At 49.6% G+C, this 27,661-nt stretch overlaps 2 protein-coding genes across 4 annotated transcripts; one reads left to right on the forward strand and one right to left on the reverse strand.

Annotated features, from left to right (window-relative positions):
• Positions 1-1,726: 1,726 nt before the first annotated feature.
• LOC118211789 (rho-related GTP-binding protein RhoA-D-like) lies at positions 1,727-4,465 on the forward strand. Its single transcript, XM_035389258.1, has 3 exons — positions 1,727-1,870; positions 3,464-3,594; positions 3,950-4,465. The coding sequence occupies exons 1-3, from the start codon at positions 1,837-1,839 to the stop codon at positions 4,121-4,123; spliced, it is 339 nt and encodes a 112-aa protein (XP_035245149.1). The 5' UTR covers positions 1,727-1,836; the 3' UTR covers positions 4,124-4,465.
• Positions 4,466-7,836: 3,371 nt separating this feature from the next.
• mov10a (Mov10 RISC complex RNA helicase a) lies at positions 7,837-26,823 on the reverse strand. Of its 3 annotated transcripts, none has more exons than XM_035389254.1 (23): positions 26,525-26,823; positions 25,723-25,822; positions 24,553-24,603; positions 23,127-23,332; positions 22,755-22,996; positions 22,027-22,276; positions 20,571-20,711; positions 19,925-20,087; positions 19,653-19,804; positions 18,920-19,096; positions 18,197-18,344; positions 15,148-15,309; positions 14,856-14,959; positions 14,474-14,571; positions 13,792-13,890; positions 13,421-13,529; positions 12,666-12,783; positions 11,723-11,914; positions 11,357-11,428; positions 11,041-11,166; positions 10,664-10,752; positions 9,667-9,785; positions 7,837-9,234 (listed from the first exon to the last, which is right to left on the reverse strand). In XM_035389254.1, the coding sequence occupies exons 1-23, from the start codon at positions 26,647-26,649 to the stop codon at positions 9,173-9,175; spliced, it is 3,105 nt and encodes a 1,034-aa protein (XP_035245145.1). In that variant the 5' UTR covers positions 26,650-26,823; the 3' UTR covers positions 7,837-9,172. The 3 variants fall into 3 exon arrangements, with proteins under 3 accessions (XP_035245145.1, XP_035245147.1, XP_035245146.1); XM_035389256.1 differs by lacking the exon at positions 26,525-26,823 and adding an exon at positions 26,189-26,429; XM_035389255.1 differs by lacking the exon at positions 24,553-24,603.
• Between the last annotated feature and the right edge of the window lie 838 nt (positions 26,824-27,661).

Genomic DNA, 27,661 nt, shown 5'->3' on the forward strand with positions numbered 1-27,661 from the left:
ATTTGAACCCATAACCAACTGGCACTGGGCTTGGGCTTCTAAACTCAAAGACACCGGAGCACTGTGTGCTGTGCATTGCAGAGAGCACTGCACGGACAAGCCATCGAACCAGGAAACAGCTGAGGAGAAAAGCTTGTTTGAGTTAGGGAGGTGCGCTTGACATAACCCCTGGGCCTGTTCTGTGAGTCTGAAGGCAGCGCGAGCAGGAGGACTTAGTATGTAGAGAAACTGGACCGCGTAAGTGTGTCGGCAAACAAGCGCAGTCATCCGGGCTCAAGGCTGCAAACAAAGCCGCGCTTATTACAAAGCCGCTTCCTGTTCAGTGTAAACACCTCGGCCTTTGCAATTCCTGTTAATAAAAACCCCTGTGACTGGAGCGGGAGGGCTGCTGCTGAGTCATTACTCAGCATTGTGCTGTGTATTGTGCTGTGTATTGTGCTGTGCATTGTGCTGTGTATTGTGCTGTGCATTGTGCTGTGTATTGTGCTGTGTATTGTGCTGTGCATTGTGAGTACAGCACGCATACGTACGCAGGCTGTGGGTGTGCTCCCTGGTGAGAGGGCTGCATGCCTCTCAATGGACGGCAGCCTGAGAGATTGATTGGCTGCCTACAGGCCGATGGACAGATTGTGTTTGTTTGGTCACAAACCGGTTGGAACAGTGCATAGTGAAACAGGAAGTGGCCACGTTCCCTGACTTCCTGTGTGGAGGACTAGGGCCATGGGAGCCCCCCCCCCCATGGGGAATTTCAAGGGAAGGGCCCTGTCTGGCCAACAGGAAGTTCAGAGTCAGAGACGCAGGGCTGGCCATCATGGGGTTTCCCAGAATCCACCTGGGGTTTTTATTTATTTTTTTATTGTGTGAATTTTTTTATTGTAATTTTATTTCCCCCCAATAAAATCATTGTTGTCACCGATACCGTACATAAGGCTGTGATGAATAATAACTGCTATCAGAATTCCCCTGTTCCACAACACATAGATAAGATCTGCAGAGGGAGACTGCCTCCACCCCCCCCCCCCCCCCCCCCCCCATTCCATCTGTGTTTCCCTCTCTATCTCTTGCTATCTTTTTCTATTTCTTTCTGTCTCTGTCTCTATTTCTTTCTCTGTCTTTCCCTTTCTGTCTCTCTTTCTCTTTTCTGTCTCTGTCTCTCTTTCTCTTTCTTTGTCTCTCTTACCCGCCCCCCCCCCCCCCCCCCCCCCCCCCAAACTGTTCCCCATGAGCGCAGAGTTTAAATTTAGCCCTTATTTTCTTTTTCCGCGCTTTCTTCCCCGACGATAAGCGGTCCGTCCGGCGGGACAGGCTCCTGCTCGTTAGTCATCTCTGGAATTCGTCGCTCCCTTTGTACCTCCGAGCTGTCCTGCGCACTGCTATTCTGGGTGCTCTGAAGGAGAGCCGCCTCCTTCAGAGCAGTGGCTAATGACTGTGGCTCAACCTGCTTGGATCAGTGCGGGGTTGCGGGGTTGGGGGGTTGGCGGGGTGGCAGGGGCGCGGCAGGGGGGCAAACCCAGCTGATCTGCTATCTGCTGGAGATCAGTTTCTCACCAAACCCAGTTAGCGGTGTGAATGTGTGTCACCCTGTGAAACACGAAGTTAGCGGTGTGAACCTGCGTCAGTGTTTCACGAGGTATGATGGCGGTGTGGACGCGGTGAGTTTGCGGTGGTTCATGCGGTGAGTTGGCGGTGTGAACGCAGTGAGTTTGCGGTGCTTCATGCGGTGAGTTGGCTGTTCTCTGCGTGTTGCAGGTGGAGTTGGCGCTCTGGGACACGGCCGGCCAGGAGGACTACGACCGGCTGCGGCCGCTGTCCTACCCCGACACCGACGTCATCCTCATGTGCTTCTCCATCGACAGCCCCGACAGCTTAGGTAAGGCCCCGCCCCTGAACCTCACTGCCCGTGTGCAGCTTAGGTAAGGCCCCGCCCCTGAACCTCACTGCCCGTGTGCAGCTTAGGTAAGGCCCCGCCCCTCACCTGAACCTCACTGCCCGTGTGCAGCTTAGGTAAGGCCCCGCCCCCCTCCTCTCCTCACCTGCATCTACGTGCTCAGCTCAGTGTGTGTGTGTGTGTGTGTGTGTGTGTCTGTGTGTGTCTGTGTGTGTCTGTGTGTGCCCGTGTGTGTCCGTGTCCGTGTCCGTGTGTGAGAGAGACCGGTCCTGAAGGGTTTAAGTGTGAATTCAGGTACAGATCTGAGCGAAGCTGAACCAGAGCTCACAGCCCTGGTGCCAGTGGGCTGTTTCAGTCCCGGTCCTGCTGTAGGTCCTGTCTTCTGTAAACGAGAGGCTTGGCTTCACACAAACAAACTGCCACTTCTCCACAGATACACTTCCGCTCTGCGTGTGCTCTAGCCGGGGGAAAGACAATAGAGCTAGGATTGCAAAAGAAAAAGAGTCAATATTTGTCTTATTTCCGCACTGTTACTTACTGTTTATTCTTTATGCTGCAATCTGAGTTCAGTTCCATAGTGATAGTGACTAAAAGGAAGCCCTTCTGCTCAGTTCCATGTCAGAGAGCTGATGAGAATCCCAGCAGAGGTTCTCTGACATCCTCCATTTTAAAAGGTCCTCCACTGTTTTACAGTCCGTCAGGGTTACCGCACACTGAGCCACCCGCCACATTCCTCTGCGCTGAGCGCAGTCCCAGGTGAGACCGCCACGCGATACGTGAGGAGCTGAGCCGCTCTGGATGACTAAGTCTGCATAATAATCAGGTTAAAGAATCAAGAGAAAACTCCGTTATCTGGTAAACCCGTCGTCTTCAGAACGTATCTGGTATGTTTATGGTGTCTGACCCTTGGCAGCGCAGGCGCTGGTGCGGTGTATTGAGTGCGGGAGCGGTTCTGAACTCGCTGTCCCAGGTGGAATATAAACGTGCTTTAAACCGCTCCGTTGGGGCTCATTTAGTCCAGAGCTGTTTTAATGAACTGTAAAGGAGCAGGCCAGCGGGTCTGAGCGGAGTCACAGGCCAGCGGGTCCGAGCGGAGTCACAGACCCAGGGCTCGGGTTCCTGAGGGGATGATTAAGACGCAGGTCTCCGGAGCCCAGGCTGATCCTGCCTGCGTTCTCTCAGGGGGTCCGACATCACTGCCTGCGACGGACTCGCGCGCGCGAACGACTCCACAGCATCGAGACGTCTCATTACATCACATTACAGGCGTTCAGCAGACGCTCTTATCCAGAGCGACTTACCGAACCTTTTACACACAGCACTTACACGGCATCCATTTAGACAGCCGGATACATACTGAAGCAGTGCAGGTTAAGTACCTCGCTCAAGGGTAAAATGGCAGCTTCCTACCCAGGAATCAAACCCGTGACCTTTCGGTTACAAGCCCGGTTCCTTGCCCGTCACGCACCGGCGTCACATTTCAAGCGAATGAAAAGTGAAAGCGCGCTTTCGGGCCGCGCTTGAGCTAGCTTGGTGTCACGGCGGTTTAACGGCACGCCTTTCTTCCGTCCGCAGAGAACATTCCGGAGAAGTGGACCCCCGAGGTGAAGCACTTCTGTCCCAACGTGCCCATCATCCTGGTGGGGAACAAGAAGGACCTGAGGAACGACGAGCACACGCGCAGCGAACTGGCCAAGATGAAGCAGGTCTGTCGCTGATCCTGAATCAGCCAGCTAGCGCAGTCATAATGTAATCCTGTGTGTAACCCACCAACGTTTGTGTACGTGTGTGTGTATGTGTGTGTGTGTACGTTTGTGTGTGTGTGTGTCTGCGCGTGTGTGTGTCTGTGTGTGTGTGTGTCTGCGCATGTGTGTTTCTGTGTGTGTGTGTGTGTGTGTGTCTGCGCGTGTGTGTGTCTGTGTGTCTGTGTGTGTGTGTGTCTGTGTGTCTGTGTGTGTGTGTCTGCGTGTGTCTGCGCGTGTGTGTTTCTGTGTGTGTGTGTGTCTGCGCGTGTGTGTGTCTGTGTGTGTGTGTGTGTCTGTGTGTCTGTGCATCCTGCAGGACCCTGTGAGGCCAGAGGAAGGCCGTGACATGTCCAACAAGATCGGCGCCTTTGGCTACCTGGAGTGCTCGGCCAAGACCAAGGAAGGAGTGCGGGAGGTATTTGAGATGGCCACCAGGGCGGCGCTGCAGGTCAAGAAGCGCAAGAAGAGGGGTGGCTGCCTGCTGTTTTGAGAGAGGCACGGGGGCCACGGCAGATGCCAACTGATAACTGCGACAAAAAAAAAGAGGATTTATCCTGACAAACCGCCATCTTCGTCCTGTATCTTACATTTCACGCAAATGATGAGCGAGGAATCTGGGCAGAAAAAAGAAAAGAAAAAAGACACCAAAACTCACATTAATCACAGGAAGACTGGGCTGCAACGCGGGTTTCAGAACTGACATTTTTAACCAGACTTATTCTTTTTTTCCTTTTTTTTTGGCACTATGGGTCTTTTTTATGTTGTTTTTCACCAGCATATCTTCCTATTTGTATGAAAGGATAATAAATGTATGTATATGTGTACACATAAATACCCTGGTCTCTTCCCCCCACCCTCAGTACCAGTACGATTAGTTTCCTTGTCTGGCATCATGTCTCTGTGGTTACAGAGACTGGCCCTCTTTAAATTTCACTAAAACGCGAGGCTGTATGAGGAGAATATGAATCGCCGGTAGATGTTTCCATCACTCTTGCCAGTGCCTTTGTGATTTAGTGAAGTGGTTCTTGAACTGTGCCCCCCCCCCCCCCCCGGTTGGGATGGGCATCGGGAGGTCTGGTGAGCTCTGAGCCCCGTGCGGATTTGGGCCGGAGCTGGTGTCCGTAGTGAGGAGGGAGAGCGGGCTGTAGTTAGGGCCTCGGTGGGGATCGCTCGCACGGTTCGTTTTCCAGAGAGGAACACCTGCCGTGCGATGAGCATTATCCTCCCCTTTTAATGCCCATACTCAATAATCCCCCCCCCCCCCCAAAATATTGTCTGCCCCATGCACCTGAAGCTCATTTGACAGTGGAGAACAGGGGGCAGTACCGTCGTCCTGAAATTTGAGGTCTGCGGCAGATCAGAAGGTAGAGGTTAGGGGTTAGGGTTAGGTTCTGTTTGTGTTGTTTCTACAGGCTTTTTGGCTGGGGTTCCAGCAAGGGGGACGCAAGGTTTGGAGATGCAGGTGGAAAGTGTTCTCTGAAGATCCCTTAGATGGGCGACATGTCTGGGTGGGAAGTCCCTGACCGTTCATTGTGGGGAAAATGCTCGTCCCCAGCTCCGCAGGCAGAGGGGAGCCTCAGTGTTTATTCGTTATTAGCATCGACCGCTACACGCCTCCGCCACTGAACTGTGCTGTCCGTTTCCCCAAACATCGTTACCGTCCACATCCCCAGCGATGGCCACACTCCAGTGGGCAGGGCCGGATTTAACCGTGATAGTGGTGCACGGGAAGCGCTGTTTGGACGCTGAATCGAAGGGGCATCCCGGTAGTTTGTGTACACGCGTTTGTTTTGTGTTAAACCTCACAGCTGAGCCTATACTGTTGAGCACATTCACCCAGACACCGCTTCCTGCCAGTCCAAACAGGAACCGGTGAATAACCGGTCTCCTTTCATTCTAACCACAATGCACTTTGTCCTTAACTTTAGAAGACATTTTAACAGTCCCTTTTTTAAAAATAAGATTTTAAGAAGTTTCTGTAACTGCCAAATCGAGTCACTGGAATTGTGTAAAAACAATGCTACTCAAATTTAAGGACAAAGCTCACTTGGTTAAACTGATTTTTTATAATTTTTTTTTTAACTTTGTGCTGACATTATATGCTAATGAAGACTTACAGATCTATTTAACGTCTATGAAGATGTGTGGAATTTGTGTGGGTGTGCTGCAAAGCTCAGACTGTCTCGATTTCCCGGAAACCTCGCCCAGCGTTGATCAGACGGTCTTCCCGTTCTCCCGCGCCGCCCTGTCGCTCTTTCAGACGCGCGCGTGCTCCTCACGTGGCGTCGGCTACTGCCAGGTCCAAACCGGAAAATATATATAGTCCAGCAGGGGGCGCACCGACGGACTGCCTTTGTAGATTTTTTTGCATGGTAGACACACGTGAGAACAGGTTCACTTTTACGCACCTTCGGATGTTCTGCAACTTTTGACGTTTCTCTAAACGTGCCCACTGAGACCACTCTACTGCCACTTCAAAGCATTCCAGTTTCTTTTGTCTTTCTTGTCACCTCCTGTCACCTCGATCGGTGTTCAACCCCTTTAGTGTACAAACCTGGCTGCAGTCAAGAGCGTGACATCACACAGATGAGTTGGCATGCAGTAGCTTAACTGGTATACGATACAGGAAGCAGGCAAACGTGCAGGTTGAGTCTGAAACTGCTTTCGTTTTTTTTTCCCAGGACATTTGTGTTCAGAGCTTTGCATGTGTATGGTATGACCGTTATATATAGGTATAGCAGGAACATAAAATTTTAAGGTGGCACAGAAATGCGGTGGACCAAGTCAGCGACACGCCACAAGACTGCCAATGGGAGTGGAGTTCAGGGTTCTGTTTTGAGTTTTATTCCATTTGACTAATTGGCGCATTTGATTGCTGTGACTGCGTGCAGAGATTGGGGTGTCTGGCTGAGTCTACAGTTGGAAGTCCAACCCTCTCCAAGCCATCCACGCCCGAGCAGCAAAGCAGTAGCGAGCTAGGAAAGGAGTCACTGTTGCTATGGTCACTAAAGTTGGCATAGTGTTCTCGGGAGAGGGTAAAAGACGGTGTTTTTATTTTGCCATCTTTGTTTTGACTGAGCAGAACCAGTAAAAGAAAGGAGAGACCTGCATGTTCTTATGAACACTTTTAAATGAACTTCATGAATTTGTGTTTCGCTTCATACCCGAGATGCTACGTTCAATTCATCAACGCCGTCGCATGCTTAATCTACAGGACTGCAACAGTCCAACCTAACGGAAACCAACGGACCAGCATCCTGAAGGATAAAACCAGATGCTCATATTTTCTCTCAAAATGCCAAGGAAAAATGTACGGATCACAGGATGGGACCATTATCGCTGGAGGGAGGACTTTGTCACAGAAGCACATCGCGAGACTGTGCGAGACCGCCACAACATTACCCCGCCCAAGAGTTTTACCGAAACGTGTTGCGCGCTACGCCGCACGGTCGCAGCGGGTCGTTCCGGGACACGTCACGGTCAACAAGGACCGGACAGCGGCGCACGAGCTAGTCGACCGTCTCGTGTGTGAGAATCCCTTTAACGTCCGGACGCGCCAGCTCTCTCTCTCCCGTCGGTGTCGTTTTATATCTGTCGATGTGTCGCTGTGTGCATGGATGAAACCGTCTCTGCAGTGCCAGGCTGCATAACGCCACTCCTTAACGCCAGGGGGGGAACCGCCCAGCGTCGTGTCTGTTTCCTCCCCCCCCCCCCCCTTCTGAAATGATTTTAATAGCCCACATAATCAGGATTTATATGGAAGCTGACCGTGACGATGCTTTGTAAAACAGGAACAGTGTTGTGAATGTTTGAATCAAGTAAACATGACCGCTGTTATTAAACTATTTTTGAAACGGGATCACTTTCATCATCATTATTATTATTATTATTATTATTTTTGGTTGGTTTACTTTAGCTAAGCAGCTGAAGAAATCGGTATTGCTCATTCACAAACTACTGCAACAGATCATCATCTCTTCTCATACTTATAAAATGTATTTTATTGTAGGGCTAAAGTAATTAGCAAATATTAATTACTGGTGTTGTCTATACTTGAAGATGTCTAGTATTCCAATAGAGAATATTAATCTTTCAGTGGCTGTACCCCACTACACATCCTGCCAATATCAACAGGCCATTACTGCAGTTTAATGATAACACATGCTATTTACTTTGAGAAAAAAAACCAGGGACCCACATAAGTAGTTTCTGTGCAATACAGAAATTACACTTTGTTTAGAGTTTATTATCTGCATACTGAAATTCTCCCACAGCAAGCCCAGTGGAAATGAAGACTCATGTCCCTTACACACAGGGACCACTCCAACACTGAACAGTGTAAATGCGTACACAAACACCGCCATTTTACCACACGTCGGTTAAAACACCAAGTAGTTCAGGAATCAGTACCAGCTGAATTGTGCTTCACATAATAGCTTTAAATCACATTCCAAAAGAAACTGACTTCAATTGCAATGCAAAGCTGCACGTATGAATCGTCAAAAAACTGTAAGCGCACTTGTAAATGCCTTTCCCATGAATGTTAACGTTAACACTGTAAAAATACTGATTGCGTTTCGCTCCCTTTTAAAAGAGGCCAGTCTCTGTCTAAACACATACTGCTGTCACAGAGTCCTGAGCATAAGAACATTAAATCCTTGGCAGAATAGTACGGATTATTATGGGCCACCAAGCCATTAAAACGGGTTTAAAATGTCTCTTATCCAACGGTTTTCTAAGCACCTTTGCGTTCTCAAGCAATGATTAATTACCCTGGATTTTCCATTGACATTGCAGGATGAAGGCAAAGCAGGTTTTATTTAGTAAATCACTCACATGCCAGTCAACTGCCTTATATAAACGTGCACTTTAAAATTGTGCACAAAAACACTGTTTGCAAAAACCCAGCGGCAAGGATGTTAACTTTCAAATGAATTTGACAGAAAACTGTTGACAGCGATATTCTTTTCGTGTACGACGGGGACAGAACTGCGAACGTCACCTGAACTAGGGTATCCAGTGACTTCAGAAACTTCATCAGATAAGGTGTGCCTTATTCCAGGAAGCAGTGTGTGTCTAAGGTGGCTTCGGTGGCTGAAATGATTGTCACTACGCAACTCATGGCTTGAGCTCATAAGGCACAAGGCACTGCCCGCGGAAGACATCTTGACATTTCTGCAGCACAACTCAACGGTTTAAAATAAAAAATACATCTGTAAGACTGATAATGAGATGGACAAATCAGTGGACCGCAGATAATGTAGCATCAGCAGATATAAAGGCACTTCAGCACTGTGATGCACAGCCAGTCTCCCGGGGGGGGCGGAGTCAGAACTTATCTTCCTGACGGGGTCATAGTGCATGTAAACGGTCTGCGTCGTAGATATTTATTGATTTTTTTGAAGCGTTTAATGTAATAGCTGACGGAAACTGATCAGCTGATTGATCAATTCGGTGGCAGTGGTTCGGTCGCACCCTGGCCTGTTGGGGGTGGGGTGCGGGGGGCAGGGGGCAGGGGTGGGATGGGCGTCCTGGTCGATCACAGCTCGCTTCTCCATTCTGGGTGCACATACTGCTGGACGCTGCTCTCCTCCTGTTCCACTGAAGCACAGAACAGAGAGCTCACATCAAAAACAGTCCCAGGAACCGAGTTCAGCTCACGCCGGCGAGCAAATGACACATCTGCTCCGACTCACTGCGAACGCGCAGCCTAGCCTGCCACTGCAGTGTTAAGAACTCAACGTGCGCTCTCATGTCACCATGGAGGTAATACACCCGGAGTCCTCAAGGGGGCGATACAGGACAGCTGTGAATAGACTGAGCGGAAGAAAGCTCAAAGCCCACTGTAGCGCCCCCTCGCTGCGATGCTTGACACTGCATGCAGTGTTAAGAATTTCAGGTGACATTTCAGAACGCAAGGAAGCATGAAATCGGCTTTGCGTAGGTCGACGCGTCTGCGTTGGCGTACTATGTTTCGGGCCTAAATGCCCTGTGTGCGGGCAGACGGGGGGGGGGGGGGGGGGGAGGCTCTACCTTCCGGCTCCACTTCGATGCTGAGGGCAGCCAGTCGAGTCACCACGTCGTTCTCCCCTTCAGCGTCAGCGCAGTCGAACCCGGTGTAGCCCTTCTCCTCCGAGCAGTAGCTGATGAATCTGAACCACAGACGTACATATTTAACTAGACAGGCTGGCAGGCACGCCTTCAGCTGACCTAAGCTTGTGAAGTCTCGGAAGTAAGCCTGTACTGCGCGTGTTGAGGGCAAAACATTGGAGCTCCCATTAAAGTGAATGGGGAATATTAGACTTTTGACGGCAAAATATTAAAATATAACTTCCCTGATGGTATTTTGAAACTATTCATGATCCTTATGCAGGAAAAGCAGGATTATGAAAATATGCAATAAAATATGTACATTTGAATCAATATTTTCCCCAAAACTTCTGGACCAAAATAACCATGGTCTCACAAACTGCTACACATAAAATTTATGATCACCAATTGATCGATGAGGTTCTCTTTGGTTGTTAAATCACCATCTTTAGCCCTCAAGCATGCGCAGTAGAGGCTGTTTCCCGTTACTTCCTGTGCTTCACCGCCTGGCCCCTCCCACCCTCTCCAGTTCCCATGTACAGTCCGTGATGTGAAGGCGGGAAGAGCAGAGCTAAAGGTCAGAACATCAGGAGGACTGCGAGAACAGGGGTTTTTTTCCATGGTGCTGCAGCTGTAATACAGCCAGGGAAACGAGGGGGCAACAGCCCCATCTGGTGGCCGGCAGCTCACACTGCACCGTCTCTCTACCGTTACATTACATCACATTACAGGCATTTAGCAGATGCTCTTATCGACTTGAACAAGTTTTTACATAGCATTTACAACAACTGCATCCATCTATACAGAATATATACTGAAGCAATGCAGGTTAAGTACCTTGCTCAAGGTTACGACGGCAGTACACAATTCCCTACCCGGGAATCGAACCAGCAACCTTTAGGTTACAGGACCAGCTCCCTACCCATTATACGGCTCTTACCGCTCCCAGATGGGGTCCTTGTTGAGGATAACAGGGTTTCCCACCACAATCAGCAGGGCCTTGGCTCTGGTCATGGCCACGTTGAACCTCTGTGGGGAACACAACACGAGACCCAGTCAGTTCTGCTCAGTACTAGCAGGGCAGCGATTGGCTGCACTGGCCTCACACATCTAATGAGGTGACCCTCCAGATCCAATCAGCTGTCAGAGCTGATTATTTATCTAAACATAGGAATCTGAATTTCTAGTGTTAGTGTAATTAAAAACCTGCCCAAATCAATTTTTTTTTCTAATTTTGGTGAAATCTCTGAAGATACCTTCATATTTTTCAGGTTGGTAAGAGACAGATCAGTGATGTAGTTATGAGGGTGTCTCTACCTTCTCGTTGGTGAGGAAGCCGATGCTGAAGTCTTTATCCATCTTTACGTAGTTAATGCTGCTGCGGACGGCCGACACCATGATCACCATCCTCTCCTGCCCCTGGAACTCCTCCACCGAGCCTACCTGTAACACAGAGCCACACCCGCTTAGAGCCACACCCTCTCACCTGTTACACAGCCACACCCTCTCACCTGTAACACAGAGCCACACCCCCTCACCTGTAACCTCCTGCAACCAGGAGGTCTCACCCACACCCTCACATCAGGTGACTGGTTTCATAAAAGTATACATGGAGGGGAAACAGGGAGCAAACCTTCAGCTCTGCAATGTCCTTGAGCTGTTTCAGCTCTTTGACACTTTTGATGGCCTTCTGGATCTTCTCCACCTAAAGAACAGAGAAACACAAGGACAGAAACAGAAGGCTTTACTGCAGTCCTTTATAAGCGACATCTCCATCTGTGAATGCTGTCCTTTAAAGAGACATCTTTATCTGTGAATGGAGTGCTTTGTAAGAGACATCTTTATCTGTGCCATGCACATGGTGTCTGTTTATGCGCTTTGAGCTGGAGAAAGCTCTGTATACACAAATCATATTATTATAATCATCATTATTTAAAATAATAAAATCTGCACTAATGAACAAACTCAGATGCTTGGCAGGGGAGGGGTGCAATCTCACCTGCTTCCTGTAGGGGGCGATGATGCCGATGTCCCTGGGCGATAAGGTGGCCAGGCCCTTCTTGCCCTGGGTCTGCAGCAGCTTGCGGAGGTAATCCACCAGGATCTGGATCTCGGCCACGTTGAAGAAGGAGGGGCTGTTGGCCTCGCGCTCGTCCTTCCCCATCACTCCGTGGAAAATGAGGGGGAACCCCTGCCGAGCCAAACACGTTCCGTTAGGCCAGTGTTACCCCAAACCTGCCCTTAGCGCAGAACCCCAAACCTGCCCTCAGCGCAGAACCCCAAATCTGCTGTTAGCACACCGCCCAGGTGCCCCCCTCTCACCTGCTTGCCCAGGTGCCCCTCTCTCACCTACTTGCCCAGGTGCCCCTCTCTCACCTGCTTGCCCAGGTGCCCCTCTCTCACCTGCTTGCCCAGGTGCCCCGCTCTCACCTGCTTGCCCAGGTGCCCCGCTCTCACCTGCTTGCCCAGGTGCCCCTCTCTCACCTGCTTGCCCAGGTGCCCCTCTCTCACCTGCTTGTCCAGGTGCACCTCTCTCACCTGCTTGCCCAGGTGCACCTCTCTCACCTGCTTGCCCAGGTGCCCCTCTCTCACCTGCTTGCCCAGGTGCCCCTCTCTCACCTGCTTGCCCAGGTGCACCTCTCTCACCTGCTTGTCCAGGTGCCCCTCTCTCACCTGCTTGCCCAGGTGCCCCTCTCTCACCTGCTTGCCCAGGTGCCCCTCTCTCACCTGCTTGCCCAGGTGCACCTCTCTCACCTGCTTGCCCAGGTGCCCCCTCTCTCACCTGCTTGCCCAGGTGCCCCTCTCTCACCTGCTTGCCCAGGTGCCCCTCTCTCACCTGCTTGCCCAGGTGCATCTCTCTCACCTGCTTGCCCAGGTGCCCCCTCTCTCACCTGCTTGCCCAGGTGCCCCCTCTCTCACCTGCTTGCCCAGGTGTAACTCACCTGATTGGGCAGGTGCTCCCAGCTGCAGTACGAGTTGCGTAGCTCCTTGTTGGCGAACACCTGCAGCTCCCCGTCGTAGAAGAGCTCGTTAGGAATGCGGAGGATAGCTGGGTGTGACCTGGGAGAACACACGCCCGGGGTCAGAGTTCAAAGTTCAGAGTTCATCTAAAGCAGGACGGCCCAACCCTGTTCCTGGAAATCTCCCGTTCGGCAGGTTCTCACTCCAACCCTAATTTGGCACACCTGATTGTACCAATGTAGATCTCCAGGAACAGGGTTGGGCAGTCCTGCTCTGAAGACAAAAGGGGCATTCACTTTATTGATACCAGTGATTTCTTTACATATGTATTCCTTTAATAAATTGGTTTAGGGTTGGCTTACTATAGGTTGACTGACAGCAGGAAGTCTGTTCTATTTTTGAAGAATCCACAACAAAACAGAGACAGTGCGTTAAAACAAAGCACTGGTTGACCCTGGCTGTACTGCCCAGTTTCATATCCCCCTACCTCCCACACCTGGGCATAAACAACAGCCCTGTTTTTCCTGTAATTCCGCATTCCTTCCACAGGAGACAGAGATCCCTCTCTCACTGCCTAAATCTACATAAATGTGTAGGGCTTAAATCCGCCGATATGAACCGGTAAAAACATAACGCTCTGAACCGCAGTTGGTTCAGATCAGTTGGGAGTCTGATCTGATTGGCCATGGTAGCAGAGGCTGTGGACCAATCACAGGGCTCTGAGGGGCTGGGGCACCTGTAGTTACGCAGCAGCTTGGTGACGAACAGCTGGTTGAACCGCCCGCTGTCGCCGTCCTTCTGGTAGAGCGGATTGTCCCGCATGAGCCTCTCCAGCAGGGACAGACCTGCGCGTCAGGAAGAGGCACAGCACAGCCCGGGTTCAAACTCGCAACCTACCCAACCTACCCAACCAACCCAAGGCCTTTACCAGTCATTCAACATTTTTTTTGAAATGCAAAATACGTGTGAGATTGTAAGTGTCACAGAATGAGTGTCACAGTGTGAGTCAGTGTTTCCACGGTGTGGAAGCATTTGCAAAACTGCTTCCACGGGCGCCGCCCCTCTGAGAGATTTGAGCCTGGCTGCGGGTCGGAGGCGGATTCTCACCCAGTCCGTACTGTATGGCCAGAGGGGAGCGCAGTACGGGTCCCAGCTGTTTGGGGTCCCCTGCCAGCACCAGCTGTCCCGTCTGGGCATGGAGCAGTCCTGAGCAAAATGAGACCAGAGTGCTTCAACCCCCCCCTTCCAGTATTAGGAATAAAAATGTCCTTTTCTCCACCGTGAAACTTTCAATGCAGAGTCCAGGGCTAGGTGGTGCTTATGGAGCCTAATGTGAATCTCCCCGAGTAGTATCATTAGTCCCTCTGGAGTGGCCTAAAAACAACAGCTATGTGAGATTGCTTTCCTGTCTAGAAAGGGTCAGTCAGCCACACAACTGCCTGCATTCTAAAACAACGCTATCTGATTTACAACTGAGAACTCCAATCTGTGCGCTCACTGACATAAACAGACATAAAAAGACCTGTTTCGCTACCCTTGACCCCTTGACTTTATTATCAGCAGTTTTGAGCTGTACTTTACCCCCCCCCCCCCCCCCCCCCCGTAACACAGAATTAACCCCAATAAAATTTGAGCACATTCAAAGACCAAAAGCCCTGGAGTAGTGAATTAAACAGGCAGAACTGAAGGCTAACACTGGAGAATAATCCTTCTGTGCTGACCCCGCCTCCCCTTGCTGTCACTCAGCCCTGAGTGACGGCTGTAGCTCCGCCCCCACCCCGCCTCTCACCCGCCATTCCGATGACGCACTCCGGCTCCGCGGCGTGCCCCGCCTCATCCACGAAAATGTGGGTGAAGTGGCCCTCGGGCAGGCCTCCGGTCACCAGCCTGCAACGGGACGGGCAACAGGAAGTGATGTAACAGTGAGGTGGGCGGAGCTAGCCAAAGCCTTAAATCGACTGCAGTTAATCAGCCGCCAACTGCCAACAGCGCCTCGGTAATTCAAACAAATCGTACCGTTTCTACGGAGATCAAAGTTATTTGATTGGTTCAAGCAAGCACATGACAGCCAATAACGGGGATGGACTGTGAAGCCTCTTCCCTCTCCACCTCTAATGTTTCGACCGTACCAGGTAAAGGTCGGTTAGCGCAGGAAGGAACGAGACGCTTACTTTCCAGCCGTAACCACGGTAGCCACGATGACCTTGTATTTCATCAGGGTCTCCTTGTCGGGAAACACGAAGCAGTCCTGCCTCTCATCCCAGTTACAGCACTTCTGCAGAGCGGAGAAATCAGGAGGTCCGTTTAACAAAAACCAGGGCAGGGGCTCTCACAGGGCAGGGGGTCTCACACTGACCCCTCACACAGGGCATTAGGGCTGGGCTGTCCCACACTGACCCCTCACAGGGGGCGTTGGGGGGGCAGTCCCCCTCACAGGGGGTGGCGTTGGGGGCAGGTCCTCACCTGCAGGCTTTTGGGCACGGTCCCTTGGGTCCGGCTGCTGGCGTACAGGCGGTACAGGAGGCGAGGTCCCACGTGCTCCAGCACACGCTCACACAGCAGGTCCGAGGCACTGTTGGAGGGGGCGCACGCCAGGATGTGGGCCAGGGGGTCCGTTTTGTGAACCTGAGGGAGACGCGAGATGGGACAGGGGGTCAATCTGGCTCTAGACACACAGAGAGACAGGACAGGGGGTCAGCCTGGCTCCGAGACACACAGAAATGGGATGGGGGCTGAGTTTGGATCCAGAGAGACACAGGCAGATGGGACAGGAGCTGAGTTTGGCTCTAGAGACACAGAGAGAGACGGGAGCCCATTTTTCCTCCCCTAACACAGAGAGTACGTGGCTCAGTGACACTGGGACACTTAGACACAGCAAAAGGGCGACATTCACTCACAGCACACCCGCCAGACACTACACAATCAGCTGGCTGTGTCAGAAATGTAAAGATTCTGTCTCTTTCACCACACAGAAAGAGACAGACACACCATCACAGGCACTGACACAACGATCAAGACTGCGGCACACAGACACACAGACACGACGAGACAGACACACAGACCTCTTCACCTCACAGAACCCCCGTCGCCCCAGCGACCCCATGCACAATGCTGATTGGCTGACTGCACTCAGCCTTGTTTATCTGTCCGTTGGCATTTTTACGCTGGAGACTGACGAAGGTCAAAATGACCCGAACAGCGATGTGAACAAACTCGCGCTGCTGAAAGCACACGGTGTGCCGGCGATGTTAACCCTACACCAGATGCTGACACCGCCAGCAAGCTAAGAGCGCGTACGAGAGGCCAAGACTACGAAGCAGAAGAACTACGAGGCTGTGTGAAGCTTGTGTTAGAGATTAAGCTACAGACAGATATCTGCACCCTGACCGCCAAGCTGTACAACCGATACTTGGGACAAAGGGGAAGTGTTTGTCGCTAAGGAAGTAGGAATTTGCTTCAGCTCTGTCAATGACAAAGGAGTCTGAGGTTCATGACGCATAACTGTACCAAAGCCACAATTTTAATGCTGATTTGGGTCCTTTCCCTGCCCTGTAGCACGTAGCGCGTGATTTACTAATCAGGACATAAGACTCAGACACATTAAAATGTCCCGTGTTTGAAGAAGGGCTGTCGCACACAAGACATGGCCGTGTTATTATGCTGAGAAAAATATACACTCTGCTTCGGCTATACTGTAATATAGAAACGTGTATGAATACATTAATCCATTGAAAATTACTGGTTAATGTTTGCATATGAAGATGACTGGATGCATATTGATGCGCAAACTTGATGTGCCTGTAGTTTCTCCACAGGGTCAGTGGAGAAAATGTGGGAGCTCAGCACAGAACGCACTTCTGAGGCAGCAAGCCAAAACATTATTCACAGTGTCACAGAAAGAGGAATGCATGATTCTTAAAAGGGTCTCGAACGATAGCCCTCTTCTGAACGCCCACTGCTTATCCCTTTCGCCTCCTTCTCTTTTCACTGCAAGAAGCCACCACTTCCTCTCAATCTGACTCAGGTCATGGGAGTTTGAGCCAAACCTTCCACTTTTTTAAGAGGCATAAGCCGACTTGAGTTTCAATGTGACACATCTTTAGCTGTCTAAAGGCCAATAAATGGCTGGAATTAAAGGCTTAAGACACAGCGCTAGCAGGAATTACCCTGCATGCTTTATCCTGAAAGTTCCGACAGAGCTCGTTACTCTTCCGTTTCTACACGTAAACGTCTGGCTCAGAGACAAAGTTCACGGGATGTTCAGTCTGCTTTCCCCACACAGTCCGTCAGGCACCCATGACTGGTAATTCGGATGCGCTCGCTAGAGTTTGAAAATTAATTAAAGGACAGTCTGACGGCATGACACAGCAAACTGTGCTCTGTGGGAGATGCTTCCTTATAGCAGTAGATGGGCCGGTTTGAATTTGTGCTGAATTTCTCAGTTACCGTTAAAGGCATACTATGCAGGATTTTTTAGCCTGTGGCCCTGTTTACTATTTTCTTCCTCCATCTTCAACCCTGTCCACTCACCCTGCTACTCATCCAAGTCAGAGACATGCAAATTCATGAGAAACTACCGGCAAATTTCTCCCATCAATTACTTGGACCGGACGTTACATTTTCCAGTCGGGACCACAAAGCGGACAAGTACGTATAATTTGAAAACCGGACATTCTGGTCAAAATCCAAAATATGGTCAAAACTCTGACGGTTGCTCTCTGGCGGGTTACTCTCTCTGGCGGGTTACTCTCTCTGGCGGGTTACTCTCTCTGGCGGGTTACTCTCTCTGGCGGGTTACTCTCTCTGGCGGGTTACTCTCTCTGGCGGGTTACTCTCTCGTGGGTTACTCTCTCTCGTGGGTTACTCTCTCTGGCGGGTTACTCTCTCTGGCGGGTTACTCTCTCTGGCGGGTTACTCTCTCTGGCGGGTTACTCTCTCTGGCGGGTTACTCTCTCTGGCGGGTTACTCTCTCTGGCGGGTTACTCTCTCTGGCGGGTTACTCTCTGGCGGGTTACTCTCTGGCGGGTTACTCTCTGGCGGGTTACTCTCTGGCGGGTTACTCTCTGGCGGGTTACTCTCTCGTGGGTTACTCTCTGGCGGGTTACTCTCTCGTGGGTTACTCTCTGGCGGGTTACTCTCTGGCGGGTTACTCTCTCGTGGGTTACTCTCTCGTGGGTTACTCTCTGGCGGGTTACTCTCTGGCGGGTTACTCTCTCTGGCGGGTTACTCTCTCTGGCGGGTTACTCTCTCTGGCGGGTTACTCTCTCTCGTGGGTTACTCTCTCTGGCGGGTTACTCTCTCTGGCGGGTTACTCTCTCTGGCGGGTTACTCTCTCTCGTGGGTTACTCTCTCTGGCGGGTTACTCTCTGGCGGGTTACTCTCTGGCGGGTTACTCTCCCGTGGGTTACTCTCCCGTGGGTTACTCTCCCGTGGGTTACTCTCCCGTGGGTTACTCTCCCGTGGGTTACTCTCCCGTGGGTTACTCAAACAGAGGAGGAAGATCTTCACAGACCTGCTTGATGGCTTCCACCAAGGTGACGGTTTTGCCGGTGCCGGGAGGCCCGAACACCAGGTACGGGGCGGGGCGGGACACTCCAGACACGATGTGCTGGACGACGGTGCACTGTTCCGGATTGTTCTCCAACTTCCTGTCGTACAGGCTGACGACACACAGGCACCTTTCATTAACTTTCAGAACAAAACATCTTTAATGTAACCTTAAAAACAGGACCTCTTTAATGTAACTTTCAAAACAGACCGTCTTTAATTTAAGGATATGATGTCACCACCAGAATACCCTTTTATTGGATGAACAAGCCGGTCCTGCGACTCTGGCTTTTCTTACTGAAATATGCTGAATTATGCAAACCGCAGTACATCATACGCGTGGCAGTCACAGCCCCTGTGGGTTTCCTGCAGAGACGGGATTCCACATGAAGACAAACCCATGCAGACCTGCCCTGCTCTGCGGTGCCTGTAGACTAAGCGTAGGCCTGGTGTCTGTAGACTTGGCATAGGCCTGGTGTCTGTAGACTTTGCGTAGGCCTGGTGTCTGTAGACTAGGCGTAGGCCTGGTGTCTGTAGACTAGGCGTAGGCCTGGTGTCTGTAGACTAGGCGTAGGCCTGGTGTCTGTAGACTAGGTGTAGGCCTGGTGTCTGTAGACTAGGTGTAGGCCTGGTGTCTGTAGACTCTACACGGCTTTGCGGACTACCCCGGAGACGGAAATGAGCTGACCTGAGTCGGGGTTGCGGTTGAGGAAGGGGCGTGGCATGGGAACCGGTGGGGAAGAGAACCTCCCCCAGGCGATGGTCGATGGCCAGCTGCACCGCCCGGTGCTGGAGTTTCAGAGGGTAGCGGTTAATGGTGAACTCCACGTTGAACTTCATGTTGCTGAGGAAGTTCTTCACCAGCCTGTGGGAGGGTCGTGCAGAGGAAACCGGATTTACATTACATTACATTACAGGCATTTAGCAGACGCTCTTATCCAGAGCGACTTACACAACTTTTACATAGCATTTTACATTGTATCCATTTATACAGCTGGATATATACTGAAGCAATTCCGGTTAAGTACCTTGCTCAAGGGTACAACGGCAGTGTCCTTACCCGGGAATCGAACCTGCGACCTTTCGGTTACAAGCCCAGTTCCTTACCCACTGTGCTACGCTGCCGCCAAGCACCGAGACGTGGAACTGACAGCCTCTCAGGAGCCAATCACAGAGCAGGGAAATACTGCTCATCCAGCCACCTTACCGTTTACTATCCTTAAGCAAAGGTTTAACATAATCTGGTTCCAGACCATGTTGGATGCATTTCCCCTAACTACAAGCAACTGGACAGCTAGTTACACAGGACTCTTGACTTTCCTGGTTTTTATACTCTAAAGTCAGTGGATGCACAGGAGTGCCAAACCCATTTCCAGCAACGGCAGCATGAGCACAGTTGCATAACCGCAGAGGTTTCTCACTTCTTGGAGAAGCCCAGTTTGACGCTCTCCAGCTCCACTCGGTGAACGTAGCCCTTGTAGACGGTGATGGGCTGGTCTTCGTCTTCGGCCTTGGTCACCCTCAGGTCGTCCCCCCGCAGGACCGACGGCCTGTTCTCGGCCACGCCCGGAACCTGGGGAAAAGGAGTGGAGGAAGAGGAGGAGGAGCCATGACGTTTCACTCAATCCTAGGGAATCAACGAGGTCTCTTCTTCTCGGCCCAGAGTTCCGGAAGGTGAAACAACTGCCCTCACCTGCAGAATGAGGAGCTTCTTGTCCCGCTGGTCCTGGATCATGGTTCGGTTGTGCATGTCGTACTTCCTGATGTCCACCTCCATCTGGAGCTCCTCCAGGTGCAGCAGGAGTTGGAAGCGCTTGGTGTAGTTCTTGCGACTCAGGGGAGACTCCAGCAGAGACCTGGGAAAACACCACAGCAGCTGGGTTCACACACACACACACACACACCAACGTCCCCACAGGCCAAAGAAACACAGCTTTCATAAAAAAGTACTTCAGGGTCATAAGAGATTCCTCTAAGGTATGAATACTTGTGAAACATGCTGTTATATGCATGTTTACGCAAATATTCTACATCACTGCTTCTTTTTAATATTACGAGTCAAATTAAAAATCATTTTTAATACGAAGACCCACATTTGAAATTTAGCAACCTTCAGAGACCCATCATATACACATACCATCATAGCCTGGGGAACTAGACTCAGTCCAGTTCCCACCTCAAAAACTAATTTTGCAGTACATCTCATCCTTAACAGTGATTTTACACTCGTAATGAAAGGATCATCGATCATCTAATAAAGCCGCATTCTGCTGGTCTTGTAGGGAAGCTGCAGCTGCTGTGTACACAGCAGTGGGGAACCGAGGTGTGTGGATACTTACTTCACTGAGGGAAGCTGTTGCCTTGCCGCTGGTGATAAATACTCGGTGTCCTCCAGCCGTTGTTTTGCAATCTCCTTCAGGTGAAGCGGGTATTTGGAGTCCTTTAATCTCACCACCGGTTTCAATTGTTGGACAACAGACCTGCAAGTCGAGAACAAAGAACAGACTAAGGTGGTATCTGGCTGTCTTTAATGTTCAAAACAAAAACAAAAACAAAACAAAACATAATCCAACCCGAATTTCTCAGACCAGAGAATACAGTGTTCAGTGTTTAGGAAAACTTTTTTTTCTGTCTATCTGCTTCTTCAGGTTATACACCGATCAGTCACAACATTAAAACCACCTGCCTAATATTGTGTAGGTCCCCCTCGTACCATCAAACAGCTCTGACCCATCGACAGTTTTTAAAATGTGGAAATAATTCACCCCTCTAACAATATCTTAGCTTTTTATTACCCTATAGCAACTAATAATGTAATAAACTACAAATAGTGTAATAGTGTACTTTATTGATCCCCGGGGGGAATTTGCACTGTTGCAGCATCAAAGACAACAAAATAACACAATCAGATACAAATTTACAGTAGAGACAAAATATCAGATACAAATATACAGTAGTTACAAATATATACAGAAATCCAAATATCCAAAGGACATTAGGTTGGTGGTTTTAATGTTGTGGCTGATCGGTGTATGTGTATTTGCTTTTGAGATAAAATTTGCTCATTGGTAGTTGGTTTGGATTTCATCAGAACTAGCGAGCAGCGCAGCTATCTATTACCATGGTTACCAAATCACAAAATTTTATTAGGCTTGCCCTGGTGCAATCAAAGGTCCAACCCAGCAACATACTGAACATGGCCAACTGAGTTCAGTATTCTCTGCAGACCAGGAATCACCTGGCTTATCAACCTCTCTGGAGGAGGTCCACCTGGCTTACCTACCTCTCTGGAGGAGGTCCACCTGGCTTACCAACCTCTCTGGAGGAGGTCCACCTGGCTTACCAACCTCTCTGGAGGAGGTCCACCTGGCTTACCAACCTCTCAGGAGGAGGTCCACCTGGCTTACCTACCTCTCAGGAGGAGGTCCACCTAGCTTACCTACCTCTCAGGAGGAGGTCCACCTGGCTTACCTACCTCTCAGGAGGAGGTCCACCTGGCTTACCTACCTCTCAGGAGGAGGTCCACCTGGCTTACCTACCTCTCAGGAGGAGGTCCACCTGGCTTTCCTACCTCTCAGGAGGAGGTCCACCTGGCTTTCCTACCTCTCAGGAGGAGGTCCACCTGGCTTACCTACCTCTCAGGAGGAGGTCCACCTGGCTTACCTACCTCTCAGGAGGAGGTCCACCTGGCTTATCTACCTCTCAAGAGGAGGTCCACCTGGCTTTCCTACCTCTCAGGAGGAGGTCCATCTGGCTTTCCTACCTCTCAGGAGGAGGTCCATCTGGCTTACCTACCTCTCAGGAGGTTCCCCCTCCTCCACCATGGTGTCCACTGGTCTGTACGTGGAGGACTGGTAGGGCTTGTATGGCGAAACCGGCCCCAGCTCGACGGTCAGCTTGGTCCTGGCCACTGCTTCCAGGAAACGCACAATGTAGAAGGGCTTCGTTTTGGCGATGGGGTCCGGCTTGAACTCGAACACCATGGTGGCCGGGAAGTACCCAACGTGAAGAGAAATGAACTGAACTTCGACCTCATAGCGGTCCCCTGCAGGAGACAAACCAGAACCCTTTTAAAAATGACAATAGCAAAGAAGGGCTCACTGTAACAACCTGAGCAGGGGGGTTTCTAATGTTTAATACAGAGTTTAAACCACTGGACCACTAAAGTTCCTTTACAACTGGCATAGCTGGTCTAAACATGACATATAAACCCTTCTTAAAAGTCATGCCATTACCCTGTGAGGTTTAATTACATACCAGATAGATAAACGGAACAAATACCCATTTTATCTAGCGACTTAACTATACAAACAGTAGCATCGTCTTCCATTCATTTTTCCATTCTACATAATCTAATACCGCGTTATTCAGCTTGCTAGCAACACTACTATCTTCCAGGGATCTGATAAAATTATTTTATTCAACCAGTGAGGCGATACCATGGCAGTATTTCCTCGTTTTACGATCTCTGATCGGACCGCGGGCGATTTCGGCGGCTCGGGGGAACGCCACGCGCTCCTCACCTGGTTGCAGGAGGAGGGGGCTCGCCCGCGTCACCCTCTTCTCGTCCGCCAGCGAGAAGCAGCGGATACGGTGCAGGGTCGTGTAGTACGTGAAGTTCAGCGCGGCGGCGCCCGTGTTCTGGATGTACATCTTCACCACGCGGACCTCCTGGAGCTGATCCACGCTGAACTGGATCCGGCCCCCAGCCATGTCGTGGTCCGACGTGATCACGACGCCCTCCTTGTCCGCAATGAATTCGGATCTGTTTGGGGGGGGGGGGGATGCAGACAGGTCGAGTACCAATGGAAGGCACCAGCGCGTGGGAAAATGCAGCCCGGTGACCGTTAGCCAATCACGAGCACCCGCCCCGCAGGCCTCTGAAGCCCCCTCACCTGTTCTCCTTCAGGCTCTGCAGAATTTTGTTCGCCAGCCGCTTCTTGGCTTGCGATCCCGGCTGGGCGGCGGGCCTGGGGGCAGCGGCGGGACGCGGAACTGCGCCAGCAGGGGGCGGTGCTGGTCCTCCATTTGCCACAGGCGGGGCGCTGCCCGGCTTCTGCTTCCTGGGCTTCCGCCACTGGTCTCCGTAGACGACTCGGACCTGGTAACAGGAAAGGAGGGAGGAGGCACTCGAGCAGCAAACGGAGGTGTCGGACGCACAAGGAACACCCCATACGGCTCAAATGTAAGTGACAGCCTGGTTTAGGAAAAACTTCCTCCGATTCACCATCAACAGAATCCACCATGAACAGAGTTTTTTTTAAAACAGGCTTTCAAGGCCAGGTGCCTGTGTCACGAAGCAGGATTACTGAGTTAGCTGTGTAACTGTGCTCAGTAAAACCTGGAACAGCTTTTTTTTTTTTTTACTTCAGTCCAGGTTCAAGATTTGGGAGGGTTTTGGGTTTTACTCAGTGCAGTTACCCAGCTAACTCAGTAACCCTGCTTCCTGAAACAGGGCCCAGGAGGTTTCAAGTAATTAGCGACTGGAAAGTGAGGCTTCCTTACCCCCATAAATGGGGGGGGGACATACCACGTGCTGTGAATTTCTGACTCGTTTAAACAGTGAAAAATGATTTTGCCTCCCACACCAAATCACAGTGGTTGGCTCACACCACCCATTTTGTGTTTGAGGCCTCATTCCCCAATAACTACCAATCATCAGAGACTCAATTCGGCACATTACTTTTTTATCTTTAAAAATGTTCAGTATCCACACGTTTGTGTCATAATTTGGCTGTGCTCCAAACTGTATACTTGTGTTCTCCTGTACTTCTAAGAACACGCCTCCAGGTACACTTACAACACTACCCTTACTACTGAGTGTTAAAAACGCTTAAAATCTGTTCAATTTGAAACCTACTTGTGCTTTGATGTCACCACTACTAAACTTAGCCAGAAACACATTGACGGTACTCAAGTCTGTAAATAAAAAATATCTACACATTGCAGAAAACACAATGGCCACTAAGAGGAGAAAGCATGGAAAAGTCTGCTTTGAAGCACACTTCGTATTTTAGTCCTCCAAAGAACACGGAGGGAACTTCTTCCAGTAGGTTCTCGCACACTCCCCTTTGTGTGCTCCCGAGTTTGGAACGCACTTGGTCACATGACCGCTTTACTTCCGCGCCTGCCACACGCTCCAGGCAGAACAACGAGTATAAGGCTTGGAACACAAAACCGTGGCATTAATTTGAACTGAAGAAACGCACCACCGCGAAGTGACCAGCACCATCAGACCAGGTTCTGTCCAACACCACCCATCCCTGCATGTACTCTCACAGGGAAACCGCACAGGTGTTCAGGGCCTAGACCTGGGCCTACCTGTGAGGAGCGGGGACCCTCCTCTAAGACAAAACTTGGCATAACTGAAGACTACAGGGAGGAAATGAGAACGTTACACACACGTCAGACCTTTTAAACTTATGGTTGAACTGAAAGGTACGGGCTGTCCCATTCCACTTTGATACGGAAGGAATTTATCAGGATACCTGGTTCAAACTACTCTTTCAGTTAGTTGCCAATAGCAGAAATTAGTCATTTTTTTCCCCAGCCCCTTCTAATTTATATTTACGGTTATGAGCAGCTCAAAACATACGTCACATCAAGTCATGAATAAACGCCCAGCACCTTTTGCCAGTGTACTTGAAGGTAGCACAATGAAAATAAAATGACTAAAGAATGACTAATCGACAAAAGCAGAAAAACACGCGGCATGGGGCGTTTACCCCACTTCACGTATTTAGCAGGTAATTAGCTTTCAAGTTTTAAAAGTTTAAAAACTAATAGACAAATACAAACAGCGCGTGTATGTAAAGCACATACGCATTCTGTAGTGGAAAATCTCACTTTAACATGAAGGAAGAGTGACTGTTTTCTTGTATTAAAAAATATGTAATGATTAATTAATCAGGGAAAAAATCTAACACGCTCACGTGGAGAGGTCACACTAATTCCAAAGTAGTAATGGGAAAACACACAATATATAGGGAACAAATCTCGTATATTGGCTTTTCTGGTTTGCCTAGATGTTTTATCATTTAATTTTGGTTATGACTGAACTTTTAATAACTCCGAGTTGCTGGCCTTTTCCACGGCGGGCCTGCACAAACTGAAGAGGTTACTTGATTCGGCTTACTTTGGCATCCCGCAATCAATGCCATGTTTAAAAATTTAAGATATGGTGAACTTTTTTTTTTTTTTTTTTTAAACATTCCAACTGCCAAAAAGTTTCCCTGCGTAGCAATGAGGCTTCCAGGGCGGTGGCAAAACCAAAACTCCTTTTGTCATCTCAACCACAGCTAATCCAGGCGTGACAAATAGGCACGGGATCATGACACACCTTGACAAGTTATCACATATGAAACAGCCTTTTCATTTCAAAGACAACAAACGGGACGCATTTTGGGGCGAACTGAAATAAAATGAACTTGACCGCAGAATCGTCTCATGCAAATGTTAAAAATATGATTCATATGTAGCATTCCCACTTACCTTTTTATTTAAGAATATCTTCCCTTTCTGAACGTGGGCTTTATTGAACGTAACCAAGGCAAACACAACATTGGAAAAAGACGAGCCTTTGATTCCGTTCCTGGGGAAACAGTGCAGGTAACTTAACGTTAGCGAGTATTGGCACGCGCATAGCTGGCTTGTGAGTGGTTTCGTTTCTCCAGAAGTCGAAAGCTGCTGCCGGCTAACGTTATCTATTATAATCTAACTTAACTGCCTGGCGAGTGTGTATTTGGTACATACAGTAATACAACAACAACTATTACTACTAACTACTAATAATTATTGTTATTATAATTATAAGCCAGTGCTAACAACAATACTAGCAGTTAACAGTACAATGACAACAGAAATAACTGTTGGTTGCGAGGGGTGCACAACTCCGGTTGTGGACTAAGCCGGCTGTCTTGTCTGCGTGCTGGTTTTTATTTCAACCAATTAGGCCTACCTTAGTTTTCTGACAGCTCTATAAATTTCCCCTTTTCATTCATGCACTGGAGCACAGCGAAACCTTGATGCACTTGCAGTCTGTTGCTATAGCTGGTGCTTTTACAAATGTCACCTCACGATATGATTGAACTAATTAAATAATTAAGAGCAGAAGTTGGCACAAAATCCTGAAACGCACCGACCGTTGTTGTGCACCCCTGACTATAGGCAATATATTCCAGCTATCAACTAAGAAAGAAAAGCACGTTAGCAGTTAAAGCACGTCATCAGTTAAATCAATTCAGGTGGCTAAACTACCTTAGTCAGTGAACTAATCGGCTAGCTAGCTAGCTACCTGTTTCTTCTAAATTCGGAGTTATAAATGTCACGAAGTTCATTTTTGTCGGTTTTCGTTTTTCTCTCTCCGAGGTATTCTATGAAGTCGAGTCCAGCTTGAAAAGATGATCGCAGCGAGGGCATGGCGTCGTAAACAAAAACAGCGAGCAAAATTAAATAATTTGTGCAAACCGAAAGAAAACGAATGAAACGTTCGTAGAAGCTCGTTTCCTCTCCGGTAGCAGACGGTTGCAGCTGGGGCAGGGTGCAACGTTAACATTAGCCGCACAGCCAGCTCATGTTTCCCAGGGTTGCGTGAACGAACACACCTCCAATGAGCGCCAATTACGTCACACCACAGACCCTCCCAGATCCGAGCCGCTCTGCTTCAGGGAAGTGAGCTCTGCGTTTGAGCGTGAGAGAGAAGAACATCTCACCATCAGTCGGTTGTAACCCACATCATTTAACCTCCTTGGTTTGTAACTCCAGGCCGAATGGAGCTTTCTGGCGTAGCAACAGTTTCTGTTACTCAGAATTTAAACGGTTCTATTTCACTCCAGAACCTATGCAAACCATTTTGAAGGCTACCTGTCTGCAGGTGATTACCTGGAATTTTCAGCATTGTCATTAACCAGCCAAACAAATGACTCATAGTGAATGATTATGAACGTAGCTAGCATAAACCTAGAGGTTTATGAGCTCTAAAGGTACTGGGCTACCTTATGCCTTCTGAAAAGGCATTTTAAAAGGTTTATTAATGATCCATGGTCCAGACCTATTTACTCTACATCCACTGATAGAATAGGTTCTCCACTAGCCATGACCACAGAGTCACTGACCATCTATTGCCATGTACTAAAAACGCACCTGTGTGAGCTATATCTTGGCTCCCCTAATGCTGAGTTAAGTTGAATTGAGCATTTTGCATTGGTTTAACTAGTCCTGCTTATGCTAATACTAAAGGTATCCCTTGTAAGAAGTCTGTCTCTGATGCCAATATGTCTGCTGGCCACACATTCCCTTGATCTTATCATTATCACAATACAGTTGGTGCAATGGTAGAATAGTGACCAGGAGTAAGAGATTGGGAACCATTCAAGTCAACAGACGTGCTAATTCAATCACAACAGGACGGCCAATACACTATGGCCTAATT

This window comes from Anguilla anguilla, chromosome 13 (genome assembly GCF_013347855.1).
Source record: "Anguilla anguilla isolate fAngAng1 chromosome 13, fAngAng1.pri, whole genome shotgun sequence".
NCBI lineage: Eukaryota > Metazoa > Chordata > Actinopteri > Anguilliformes > Anguillidae > Anguilla > Anguilla anguilla.

Coding starts and splice junctions, on each gene's coding strand:
- LOC118211789 (XM_035389258.1), top strand. CDS start 1,837: ATGTGCTTCTCCATCGACAGCCCCGACAGCTTAG. Junction 1,871..3,463: donor CGACAGCCCCGACAGCTTAG/GTAAGGCCCCGC, acceptor TTCCGTCCGCAG/AGAACATTCCGGAGAAGTGG. Junction 3,595..3,949: donor AACTGGCCAAGATGAAGCAG/GTCTGTCGCTGA, acceptor TGCATCCTGCAG/GACCCTGTGAGGCCAGAGGA.
- mov10a (XM_035389254.1), bottom strand. CDS start 26,649: ATGCCCTCGCTGCGATCATCTTTTCAAGCTGGACTCGACTTCATAGAA. Junction 19,097..19,652: donor AAACTGGGCTTCTCCAAGAA/GTGAGAAACCTC, acceptor ACCCTCCCACAG/GCTGGTGAAGAACTTCCTCA. Junction 14,960..15,147: donor CCGTGCCCAAAAGCCTGCAG/GTGAGGACCTGC, acceptor TCCGCTCTGCAG/AAGTGCTGTAACTGGGATGA.